Raw genomic sequence first — 14,026 nt, 5'->3', positions numbered from 1 at the left:
TTTTTGCCAGTGCCTTACAGAATACCTGCGGATATGATGTGCTCTCATGCACATTTGAAAATACTGTAAAAATGCCACTTTCATATCATTGGCATCTTTATTTTACAATGTAAGATGAATGTCTACATCAGCAAACATGAACCGTAGAATCGAATCAAATCAAATTGTATCGTTTGTACACTGCATCGAATTGTATGGAATCGTTCTGTTTTACAAATATATAGTTTTTGAATCATCTCGTAACCTGTGTATCTCGATTCGAATGCAATCGTCTGTCACAAAGAGATTTAGATCCTTAGTATTTACCCATATATAAGACTCACACACACACTTTTTCAAGAGACTACAGTGGATCTCCGCATATTCACCATTCAGCATTTGTGACCCTGCAAATTTTCTGATTTTTGATCAAAAACATTTTTTATTGGTTGCGGGAGAACCCACCCATTTGTGCCCTCTCATTCAGCCTAAGTCTGTAATAATTCATAAATACAGTGTAACCTCGGTTAGCGTCTGTCCCAGAAGGCCCAACGAAATCCGAAACATACAAAATCCAAACACCCAAATAACACAATTTATAATGAATAATAATAGTTTTACCTGCAGAAAACAATGTGAAATACGTATATGGCCGTCCCTTGCCACGTTGCGGTTAGAAATTTGCGGCTTCACGCTATCATGGTTTTAAAAAAAAAATAAAAAATTAATAAATCATGCTGTTTTGTGGTTGAATACAAGCTATTATTACTCAGACAATTTGCATATTTCAGCACAGAACTTTGGCGTAAATTAAGCTTTTTCAAGCATAAAAATTGTTAAAGGAAGTAAAATCCAAATTGAAGGCATTGAGAAGATGCATTGGTCACTAGGTGTCAGTAATGTTCCTGTAACGTTTGCAAGTAAGTACAGTAAGTTTGTGAGCATCAGACTTGATCTCAGGCTTTTATTGCAGGTTTGAATTATCTCACAACAAGCGCATGCTAATAATAATAATAATAAAATAATAATAATGATTATTATTATCATCATAATAACATCGGCTACTGTTGCAGCCATAATCCACTCCAAACTAAAACTCAACTCTGAACCCCAGACATCACTTCCTGTATTCCACACATTTGGAACAAGTCTTATTTATGTCTCAAATCGCTTATTTTCTCTTATTATGTCTACTATATTATAATATATTAATACAAGCATAAAATTAACTATAGGGGTGTTATTTCATGTCTAGAGGGCTCTAATAATGTTTAAAAAAACATATTTAGAAGGGCATAAACAGGTTTTCTATGCTGTAACTACGAAAATATTTGATTTCTAAATAAAGAAGCCTACTTTGTGGAAATTCGCGTGTGAGTCAAGATGGTTGAATAAACAATGTTTGTTTTGCACACAACAGTGCACAGCTGTTCATCCGCAGGTCTACGGAAGTTCTGCCGGGGACACAAGATGAGAATCAAAGACAATTTTTTTTTATCATGTTTTCAAGACCAGCCAAACAACAAATGGTAGATTAATTGCATGAACTGTTTAATTAACTACTAGATTAGATCATATTTCTTAGGCACTTGACAGGAAAAAAAGCTCTGACTCACTTGGGGAGAAGTCATTTGGCACCACCTGCTGGCTTACATGTATGCATTTGTAGACCTCTGATATTAGATGAACTGTCTTTTTCAGACTTTTTCTACGGAAAAAATACCGTCTTATATTGAGTTCAAAACTGTATCGCTGTCTGTCTATTGCTCTAGCTGCAGGGGTGTCAAACCCGTGCCACGGAGGGTCGAGACACTGCAGGTTTTCTTTCCAGCCGGTCAGAGCTGATGATTTTAATGGTCGTCACCTCCTTCAATTTGAGGGAAGGCGTTCATCAATTAAACCACCTGCTGGAGAAACTGGTTGGAGAGAAAACCTGCAGTGTCTCGGCCCTCCATGGCATGAGTTTGACACTACAGTATTTAGGTCTCTATCAGTCGCTTTATCTTGTTAAAATACTAGCGCGAGTTAGTCTGCGATTCCCACCACCAAAGAAGAAAATGACTTTGTCACAAGTCTGTTGACACCTTCACTGGCATTCTTTCAAAGTTTCACCCATATTGGCCTTACAGCTGCGATGTAAATGCTCCACAGTCCATCATTGTTAGTCAACTGGCCTTCGGTCATGTCTTGATAGAGCTGGTAAGCAGGGGGCAATTGTTTGATAAGATGTGGCGCAAGCAGGACAATCATGAATAATGTGGTAAATAAACACATTTGAGGTATTGCAGCTGAATGGTAGGGGGTGGACTGCTTGCAATATGCCTGCCTTTGCCCTTCTCTCTTTCTTTCTCTCTCTCCTTGTGATTGCATGCGCAGCCTCTGCCAGAGCATACTGATGCTGTGGATGCTCGGCCTTGGGGCTTTGTGTAACACACATGCAACTGGCCATGAACACACACACATACACACAAACACACATGCAGAGACCTCACTCACCACACATCCACAAGCATCTCTGATGTCTGACAGGACCTCTGAGGCCTGACTAGCCTTCCAGCTGTGTGTGGTGTCCATGCCTTGATAGAGGCACACTGATCTGTGGACACCGCCGGTTTTGTGTGACATGACTTTTTGTCTTTGACTTGTCTTTTGGCTTGTTCTATTGGTTTATGTCATATCTACCTGGCAGGGGTGCCACGGGACACGAGATCTTGCAATCTTGCGAGATTAAGACGTGATGATATTTCTCATTTACAGGAAAGATGTCTTGCGAGAACCGGGCAGCCAGAAGTCTATCCAACTGTGAGCTGTGGCATCGCTACTGTGAATGATAATACTGTACACGTAATTAGTGCTCTATGATTTCTGCTTCAACGGAGTAGCGGACGGAATAGCGGAAGTGGCCTATAAAAATGGAATCCACTGTTAAACGTGGAAACGTGGCAGAAATTGACATAATGTGAATGAAATGCTGTCATTGTCAGGTGAAGGAACGTTTGTGTGGGGAAGTATTTATAATGGAATGGAATGGATGGAATGGTATACGCAGAGCATGCTAGTGTGACTGTGTGTGACTCACGCTGTATGAGTGTGTTTATATCGTGTCGTGTTTTACCGCTTAAATGTAGCCAAGTGTTTTACGATGCACGCTGATGTCGTGCATGTTGTAAGTGAAATAAGCACAGGAGGAGCGTTTATTCTTGCACCCAGCTCATCGTAACCATCAAAAGACCACTCAACACATAGAACACACTTGCGGCCTTCAAAATAAGAGCACTGTTTGCCACACTGTTTAATTGTGTAATCAAAATAAGGGTGTGATGAAAAAATATCTTCCATGAATTGCATCCGTGACTACGTGTTCTTTAACCACAAGCACGAGCATTACAGTTTGTTGAGGATTTTCTAGCAATGTGTGCTGGGGTTGACATCCCATTAGAAAGGTTAGCCAAGCTACATCCATTTCTGAAATACTGGGCAAAATTGGCCAATGATGTATTGCATCAGTAAATGTAAGGATTTTTGCATTTCATTAACGGACATTTTATTTACTGTTACAAAAATACACACTGTGCTGGTAAAATAAGTGTAAAAATGTATTCCTATGAAATAAATGGATTTCATAGGGCCCTACGTAATATAGAAGTGGTAGTACGCCAGGCAGGGTTGGAACCACACATTAAGTGCTTTCCACACACTATAAACCTTGCAATCCAACGTACCTCGGTGTTCCCAGCGTCACTCATCACTCAGCTGCTTTTTTTTCCCATTGGAATTCAATAGCTGCGGCAGTGTTCATGTCCAAGCAGAAGCTGTAGTAATTCTACATATGATCAAAATTACTTAAGATTTGTCAGATCACAGCAAGATCGCTGCATATGACTTCTATTAAAAAATGTGAATAGATTTTTTTCCCAGGAAGGAGTGGTGCAACAAGGCGAAGAAGGATCGTATCCAAACTCTACTTTCTTGGCTCTGTTAACAGCTTTCAGATGTTCATTGCACGGCATTATGGAGCTAGAGGTCACTCCCGCTCGCCTGCTCAGCAGATGCTTCATCTTTGTTGATTGCTTGTATTTAATTATCGAATAATGCATGGCGCAAGAAACACTTATATGTAGGGATGTCCGATATTGGCTTTTTTGCCGCTATTCCATATGTCCTTATTGTCCAACTGTCAATTTCCAGTTCTGATATCAACCGATAGTGATACCGATATGTGTAACATCACATACCTCCTGTCGTGGAGGTATTAACACATTAACACATATCTGTTGTGAAGCTAATGGATACAGCATCAGTAGTAGCTTCTCGACGTGGATGTAAACAACACTCTACAACTTGCTTTAGCAAACATCTGAGAAATACTTGCGATTGGGGCATGGCAAAACGTGGCTCGAGGAACTCCACAAGTTTGGTGAATTCGGCAGCAGTGCGTTTTCTGCCGAGGAGTCTGCCGAGGAGCTAGTACTGTGGCTGCTTGCCGCTTTTTCGCGTTTATTACATTCCTGCTACCCCAACCCACTACATCCTGCCACCCCGAACACGGTTATGCAAAGCATCGGCTCAAGTATGTGCCGCGTGTTGAACGTTAACTTTGCATAGAAACATGCCCACAAATGTTGCTCAGATTGAAGTTACAGGTGTCCGCCATCTCCTGGTGTAAAGTATTAACTACATCAGGCATCATATTAGCAGCAAATTCAGCAATGTTGCTTGTTTGCGACTTCGGCGCTTAAAGGGCTATAATGGTTTTCATTATAGGGAAAAAACCCGATACCGATATTGACCGATATTACATTTTTTGTCAACACGGATCTCTTCTATATATGAGGTGTGTTATGAAACGGAACGAGTGATCGCCGGTACATGAAAGTTAGTGCTGAGCCAAATGCAATGAGCGTCAACAGAACTGCTCGGGGATTAAGGGTGCAAACAAGTCCAAACATGTACGTGGGTTGATTTGACAAATCTTTAAGTAAAACTGATCAAATGTAGAATTACTGCAGCTTTTGCTTGGACATCAACAAGTGGCACAAGTAGCAAGCAGCTGTTTAACGCCGATGAAAAAAACAGCCACTGGTGCAGACGCTGTGAACACCAAGGTAATTTGGATTGCAAGGTGTGCCTAAGGCACTTACTGTGCACTTGCAATAATGCTTTGCACACTGCCACTTCCATATTACTGTATTATCATTCATAGTAGCAATGCCATAGTTCACAGTCTTGGTTGGCTTTTGGCTGCCCTGTTCACATGTGAAATCTTGTCACGTTTTAATAACACCCCTAGTGTTTACTGTACTTTTAGCCAAGTCTCCTGCGGCAAAACATGCCTTTCGATGACGCATAGGTCGGATATATGCAACCTCACCGTTCAGACCGCAGTAGATATGCATATAGGATTTCTATCTACAGTACATACAAATAAGGCCTGAGTCGCATTTGAAAAAAGTCTCAATTGTACTGTTCACACTGGCACGAAAAATTCAGATACGGGGTATATATGAGCATAAAAATTGGAATTGACCTGAACAAGTAGCAAGGTCTTGGTTTGTTCATTCACCGGGGTTTGAATGTTAGCTTCCATGCTTGATCAAACGAATGGCACCATTAGTGAAATTGCAGTTGTTGTTTTTTTTTTACACACTTATGGATGGGTTAAATGCTTTTAAGGTATAAAGTAAAATTCCATGTAATGGATGCCAAAATGACCATAAGTGAGACCAATTCTCAAGACCACGCAAGTTGAGTTTGGTGGGGTTCACATTTCCCTGTTGACCTATACTGTGCCACTTTTCCCATCTTTTGGTATAAGAGAGCTCGACATGCTCCATATTTTCACAAAACTTGTCTCCCTCATGTAATAATCATCAAAATAACAGAAACATGTGGGATGCCCTTCTTTGTATATTCCGCCGTTAACCAGGCTGTGGTCTTCTTGGCTGAATTCTACAAGATGCACTGGCATAATATAATGTCACACTGATGCAATATTGCATGTTTTACTCACCCTCCCTTCTGGTGGAAACTCAAGTGAGATCAGGGTTTACCGTTCTATATGATGCAGTGGTGAGCTGAATGGAGCTGTCCTCCAGCTTGGCGGAAGCGATAACATAATCTCCCAATCTGCAGGATAAACACAAGACAATGTTAAACCCAACTAACACAGTGTGCTCTTAATCCTTGACTACGCCACAGATAGACAGGCCTCAGGCTGGGTCTACCTACAGGGGCCTTGTACCTCCTTCACATATGAGCACATGTGATTGCTCCGAAGCCAAATCACCCACTGAGCCAATGAGTATGCTGCTGTAAGCAGAGTTCCCTTCAGGTATCTCCTTTGCTCTCAGGTCAGTGAGCAGCTAATGAAATCTAGAAGCAATAGGATGAAAGAGACGAGCTGTTTATAGTCAGCTGTGCACTCCCTTTCTTTTATTGTTGACCGTCTGTCTTAATCTCCCAGACACCCTTTTCTCACCGCGAGGAGATGGTGTTATTAGATCCCCCTCCTCTGGCTCATTTGTCATCCTGCATTCCCTCTCTGGAAGGTTGGGGAGTTGGGAAAAGAAGAAAAAGGAGGGGTGCTAAGAAAGGCTCTAAACAAGCATGAAGTCAAATCATCAAATATTCATTTCCTGGCCCGGAGTCTCTGCCATCATCTTTCTTTAAAGACTGCCATCAGATTAATATTCCACATTAACCATCCAGATACAGTTCACATGGGTTCTCCAGGGTACAGTTTGGAATGGTAAACCCTCATCTGGCTTGTGTATTATCCATGGAGTGTGTAGGTGGAATGCCGATACCCGCCAGTTTACTCAACAAAGAGGACAGTACAGATATTATCCTTTGTAAAGAAGCAGTACTGCTACAATGGCACACTTTGCATTCTTCCCACTGTCAACTCATTGAATCAAACTGACACTTCTGTTAAGACCAATCAGCAAAGGGCATTGTGTCCACACTACTTCTATCACACCACTGGTTGGTACCCTAACAGTAACAGAAGGTGTTGCCTGGTGCATAACATTTCACTCCTTTAATAGTATTTTTAAGTACAGGCTAAAGTACACTCTCTTACCGCCTGATGTGCTTTTTTAAAATTTCACATTTCTTGTTCTACATTTCCCCGACCAGGGATTTTCAAAGTGCGGCACTGTTTCATGGCCACATCATGTTTGCTACTTGTTGCTAGGCAGAGTTCATTGGGCTCATGCGTAAATACTACATTTTCTAATATAAAAATATGCATATGGCAGCCACCAACCTTTTTGAATGACAAACAAGGGGTTGAAAAGCAGATAAAAAATATCTACATTTCTGTCATAAAAAGAAATGTGATGTGTAGTTAAATGCACAGTTATGAGGATTGGTCAGTTTTTCTATTGACTGCTATCATTAAAACCTTTTTTTTTTATATGATGTATTATAAAACTGAAAATACAATTTTATGAAAATACAGAAATATAGAACTGAATTGGGCGGATGATTTTCTGTCACTTGTTTTCCACTTGTTGCTATGCAGAGTTCATAGGACTCAATCATAACTGCATATATAATATAAATATAGTATAAAAATGTGTATATGACATAGACTGTTCTAAATCATCAATCTGACACATCATTTGCGATGTAATGCGATCATTCTCATCATTTTGCTGAAAAAGCATCCTCTTTTCTCTTCTTCCAGCCCAACCACTGTTCCTTATCTGATAAGTGAATTTTATTTAGAGAATAGAAAACCTTTTTGCGACCTTCTAAATACAGTTTTTAACATTATAAGAGCCCTCTAGACATGAAGTAACACCCCTATAGTCACCTTTACACTCATATTACGCAATATAGTATACATAATAATAGAAAATAAGACTAGTGTCATACATGTTAGCATTCCTTGTTCCCTTTTCACTTCCGGTTGACAGTTTTTTCTGGATTATTGTCTCATCAATGTAACAATATAACATTACTGACACCTAGTGACCATTGTAGAATACTGGTGTATATATATATATATATCTAAGTGCATTTCTGAATGCCTTTTATTTGTATTTTAGTTAATTTAGCTATTGTTATACTTGAAAATGCGTAATTTAAGGCACAAATATGTAAAATTTGCTTAAATATGTAGATGTTTTGACTAATAATAGGCTGTAATAGCGCTGATTTTGTAATATATTTCAAAAAACCATGATCGAGTGAAGTCGCGGAATTCGAAGTGTGATGTGGCGAAGGATGACTGTATCGATGTTGTTGACATCCACGTCCACGCACTTTGATTGTAGAACGTCGGCCACCAGTTGCTCTGTTGTTCTCCTCCTCTGTTATCAGCTGCTCTGGCGTAAAGCCTGCATGTAATTTTTATAGTCCAGTCCCAATCACATTGTTCATGTGCATAGACTGTTCCAAATTATCAATCTGACACATCATTTGCAATGTAATGCCATCGTTCTCATCATTTTGCTGAAAAAGCATCCTCTTTCTCTTCTTTATTCAAAAATAGAATACTTTCACAGTTTGAGAATGGAAAACCTTTTCACGACCTTATAAATACGTTTTTTAACATTATTGGAGCCCTCTCGACATGAAGTAACACCCCTATAACATGAAGTAACACCCCTATAGTCACCTTTATACTGATAATACGCAATACGACACCACGTCAAGATGGCCTTTTTATTTGAAATAGACACAGCATGAACGCTTCACACTTCTCAGTTCTCTTCTTCCCTAGTCTTTTGAATGCCTTATGTTTGTATTTTTGTTCTTTTAGCCATCTTTATGCTTGAAAATGCTTAAATTAGGCCAAAAAATACGTACAATTTGATTTGAAATACCTATTTTTTAAACTAATATTTGGCTGTATTCAACGATGAAGTGGCGCTAATTTATTTATTTATTTTGAAAGACCGTGATAGAGTGAAGCCGCAAAATTTGAACCGCGAAGCGGCGAGGGACATGAAAAAACTGTACATATTGAACATGAATATGAAGTACATGTTATATAATTAAACCCCCCTAAAAAAAAGGGTGTGATAAATAAAAACATGACCAGCCACTGATGCAGAATTGTCTTGACAACTCTTGACAAGGGCAAACTGTGCACTATAGTGAACGGAAAGAAAGTGCACCACTAGGAGGAAACATAGCTTTTGTGCCATCAAACCCATTTTCAGCGTGATGTGCTTGGCTGACAAACTTCAACCTTTCTGTTGTTTTGTATCATCCTGCTTCCCAGTGCACTGCGTCTCCCGCTCCACGTAGACACCCCACCGCACACACACACTAAAAGCCCCCACTCCCCACCCACTCTCACCATCACTCGCAACAGTAAAAGAGTCGGTGTTCACAGTGTGCTGTCACCGCCTCAGCCACATCTCTTTAATCTCCCCTCTTTGAGCCGCCTTGGTTTTTCTTGCTGCTGCGGCACATAGGAAGGAGGGGAGGGAGTCGGCTAATTACAATAAACAAATATGCTCAGAGCTGCCTATGTGAGGTTGGCATAGGTTAACAACTCTGCTATAAATGTTAAATGAAGCTTAAAATAGCAGAGATTGGCGCAGCGTTTCCATAGCGATCTCAGCTGTGACTCCTTGTGTACTTTCTTGCTTGGCAAAGTTTGAATTAATCTTCGGCTGGAATCTGCGATACATGGAAGAAATGAGTGATCGTTTGCTATCCCGAGGGCCTCTTTGATGTTTCTGTCATGTTTTCCCTCAATTACTGTAACTTTGTGCTTGTCTGAGCCTCGTGTGGATCTTTGTTGTAATGAAATGTGGTACACTAGCGTTAATGTCATCCTGCATTAGATACAATGGCAGTCAGCCTTTAATGATGGCTTCCCGTGTCTCCTTTTTCCGTCTCTCTCTCCCTCTTTCTCTGTGGCTCTCTTTCACAGGTGGGACAGTCAAAATGATGCGTAGGAGGACAAGCAGCGTTGAGCCGTATTGATGGACGTGTTAACAGACAGCGGTCTCACACTGATCGTGAAGACTTCACAAACAGATAATGAAATTGCAGTGGAGAACACAGGTACAAATATTATACTCACCTTACTTACTGTACTTCCAAATACTGTAACATGATGTATACTGTGAAAAAAGTGCACACCACCAGTGGAATTGCTGTTTTAGAAATACTACAATGACCACATCCTTTCTTGGATGCTGGTAAATCTGCAGTTTGTTTGCATTCAAAAAATGCTGCGGTGATAATTCAAAAATAGACAGTTCTCCCTCGTTTATCGCGGTTAATCGGTTCTGCACTCGACCGCGATAAGTGAATTTCCTCAAAGTAGGATTCCATAAGGAAGAATCGAATATTTAGATAGTTATGGCGTAGAAAACATGCTTACGATCTTCTAATTACGTTTTTAACATTATTAGAGCCCTCTAGACATGAAATAACACTCATATAGTCAGTCACCTTTACATTTGTGTAACTTGTGTAAACAGCCTTTAAGACTTTTGCACAGTAATAGAATGTATTTGTAAAAGAGGAATGCTAATTAAAATGAGTCTCCTTATCTTTAACCTCTAGAGCACTCTAGAGCCAGATGTAGCCCGCGAAAGCCTGGGAATAATTTGTGTCAGTAGTGCACGTCACCGTTTTTCTTCTTAAAGTATTTGTTCTTTCATTTTGACAGAAAAAAATGACTGTGTGTAGGTCTTCTAAACTTGAATAATATCCGAACGTGCAACAAAATGTTCCGAGCGTTTTTTGTTACGTAAAATAAATACTTAAATAAATGTCTGCTTGTCATCTTGACATTCTCACTTTACAACTTATCTATCAATTTGTTAGTAAAAATGTAATAATCATGAGGTTGTATTCATATTCATATTCATATATATTGACAGTTACCAGTGCCCCTGAGAGGGCAGCCATAACTGCGATGTGGCCCTCAATGAAAACGAGTCTGACACCCCTGCTCTAGAGATACACTGCTGTGCTGATCAGTTTTTACTTGAATAACCAAGCATTTTTTTGAAGAAATCCGGTCTTACTGGTGACTTTCTTCATGCAAAACTCCGAAAAGACAACTTGGATTACCTCAAGCTCTTATGTTTAATCTTTTTAACAATCAACTGCAAAACACAAATAAATACACAAGGGGTTTAATATTGTTAATCCCTTTATTGCACAGCTCAGAATAGGCTGTTTTTGTATGAAAATCTGACATTTTTAGCATTTCTTCCTTACTTTGGTTAATCAATGCTTTCTTCCTCTTGTGTCGCTAAAGCATTCACCCTGTATCCCACTTGCTTTGGCACACATGTGAAATCAGACATCATTAAACCCCACTGCATTTGACAGAGACTGAATTTTATACATGCATGGTGGTGGTCCCGATTGATGTCAACTCACAGATGAAAGCCAATTCCAGCGCAGGAGAAAGAGGCAGGAAGGGAGACAAGCTCTGGGAAAAGTGAGGCCATGAATCATGCTGTAGTTACTCACCACTTGTTATGAACATCCTGTACTGGCCGCATTGATTTCCCCCCGCCATTCACAAGATGTCTTCTAGTGAAGATGGAGCAATACTGTAGGTAGCAAACAGCTTCTGTAGTTGGCCTACACCAGCTGGATGAGTGATCGCCCCAGGTGGCTGAACGGAGGGAAGCGCTAGATCAGCATTTTGTGAATGTAAGGGACTCCATATAACAAGGATAAGGCGCTCGAGAGCTGCTAAGGAAGGAGAAAAGGAAGACACGTGGCATGCACTGGGAGAAGTGATAAAGATGGGATGCATGGAGAGGGAGATGGAAATCTGGAATTGTTTCAAAAAGAAACTATTAGAAAGTCAGCAAAATGCCAAATCAGCCATTTTCAATAGCACTATAAATGATCATATCATATTAGGCATATTTCCTTCCATCAAGGGTCTTTCCATTGCAGAAGGTCTATTTGTTTGACTTTGCTTTAGTTCCTGTCTGCAGTTTTTCATACGAGTGTACAGCATGAATGTGATATTCTTCCTTGGTAGTGAGGTGCTGATCCATACTGAAATATCGGTACCTTTGATACCAAATTTTTATGCTGTAAGAGGGATTCTCAAGTCAAAATATCAATACATTGATACTTCAGTTATTAGAGGTAGAGTATATCACCAACAGCAACACCGTGGAAAGTAACTAAATGATTGTCTAAATGGTATGCCATTGGTGGGAACTACTTTTTCTTCCGCATGCGTAAGTGTGTAATGTCCAGTCGCACACTGCTCGGTCTGTCAGTCTGAGTTTGTTGAAACGATGGCCAGTTGTGAACAGAACCATGTTTATGAATTAGTTTGCATTGTATAATTCATTCATTCATTTTCTACGCCACTTGTCCTCACTAGGGTCGCAGGGGTATGCTGGTGCCTATCCAGGCTGACTTTGGGCGAGAGGCAGGGTTCATTCTATAAGAGTTCTTAATAATTAATTACTTATTTGAATAGTTTTATTATTTTACTTATTTCATTTTGTATTGTTTAAAACACAATTATACCATATTTAAAATGATTTTGCCATGAAAACATAAAATCATTCTAAAATCATTCCATAAAACTGAAACACAGCCTCACCGTGTTTAGTCCTGACCCCAGGCACCCACAGGAGACCACTCCCTGAGCTTCTCAGAGCTCGAGATGGTTTATGCGATTCTAACATGTCAGAGATGTACTTTGGCGTAACACCATGTAAAGACTTGTAAAGACACAAGAAGAGCTGTTCTAAAGTCTATTCTCTGAGCAACAGGAAGCCAGTGCAGAGACCTGAGTACTGGACTAATATGGTGACATTTTATGGTTCTAGTCAGGATTCGAGCGGCAGCATTCTGGCTGTACTGCAGCTGTTTTACTGCTCGTTTAGAGAGCCCGGTGAGAAGGCCGTTACAGTAGTCTAACCTGCTGGAGACAAAGGCATGGATTAGTCTCTCTAAATCTGGCTTAGACACTATTCCCTTGATTTCGGCAATGTTTTTAGGAGGTAAAAAACTGGTGATGTTTTTGATTTAATGTGGCTGCTAAAATTCAGATCTCAGTCCATTATTACCCCTGGATTTCTAACCTGATGATTAGGTTTTAGAGAAAGAGTCTCAAGGTGGCCAATTACACTTTCTCTTTGTTTCTGTGGGCCAAAGACAATGGGCCTCATTCACGAACATCTTCTTAAAAGTCTTCTTAAGAAGTGTACTTAAGAAGGCTCGGGTTGGAAACTGCGCCACATTCACGACACGTTCTTAAGTAGGGATAATCGTTCGCACCGGTGTTCTTAGGTTGATGAATGCCAACTGCGATGCCCGTGCATGTGAGCCCTAATTTGCATAGGTCACCGCCTATTATTTCCTATATAAGGTAAAAAATGTGCCGTGCGCAACAGGCAGCTGGAGGCGGAGATGGCAACGTGCAAGGGCAAGACTGAGAAGCAGCTGGACAACAAACGAAAGAAAAACTTCAATTCTACTGAAATAGAGGTGCTTTTACAAGGAGTGAGCGAACACAAGACCACCTTATTTTCACGTGTATCCACCGGTCATCAGGCCATCCAAAAAGAGTCGGCATGGAGCACCATTGCAGGAAACATAAATGCCGTTTCCACAGAGAAACGCACCACCACAGAGGTTAAAAAGAACTGTTTTGACTTAAAATAGACTCAAAAAAAAGATTAGACTGCACCGGAGGGATCTGGAGGAAACGGGAGGTGGGCCATCAATCAGAAACCAAACCATTTCGGAAACTCTAGAAAATATTTACACAATCATGATGGAAAAATAAAGTCAAAATACATAGTTTGTGTGTGACAATGTATTTTTTCTGTGGTTACATTTGATTAGACGCTGCCTAATTAATACAGCAGCCCCATGCTCTGGCTCAAGACGTGGCTGGGGGCGCATGTCGTTATCTGGGGGTGCTACGTGCGCAATAGGCACACCACGTTTCATTGCGATGTTATTCTGATGATCCTGCACACCTGCAAGAACAGAGAGTAAAGCCTGAAGCGGGACATCAAATATTCGTGGCTTTCAGCAAATAAATCTAATGGTCCCTTTACATTCTCTCTCTGCGCAG

The 14,026-nt window shown here is 40.4% G+C and overlaps 1 protein-coding gene across 2 annotated transcripts in view; it reads left to right on the top strand.

Moving 5' to 3' along the window:
• Positions 1–14,026, top strand: part of nexmifb (neurite extension and migration factor b) — a 111,366-nt gene that overhangs the window by 84,148 nt on the left and 13,192 nt on the right. For both annotated transcript variants that reach the window (XM_054791462.1, XM_054791463.1), the window contains exon 2: positions 9,875–10,008. In XM_054791462.1, the coding sequence (XP_054647437.1) occupies positions 9,927–10,008 (82 nt within the window). In that variant the 5' untranslated portion in view covers positions 9,875–9,926. The remainder of the gene's footprint in view (positions 1–9,874; positions 10,009–14,026) is intronic.

Source organism: Dunckerocampus dactyliophorus, chromosome 11 (genome assembly GCF_027744805.1).
Source record: "Dunckerocampus dactyliophorus isolate RoL2022-P2 chromosome 11, RoL_Ddac_1.1, whole genome shotgun sequence".
NCBI classification, from domain to species: Eukaryota; Metazoa; Chordata; class Actinopteri; order Syngnathiformes; family Syngnathidae; genus Dunckerocampus; species Dunckerocampus dactyliophorus.
This window is presented reverse-complemented; position numbering and strand designations above follow the sequence as displayed.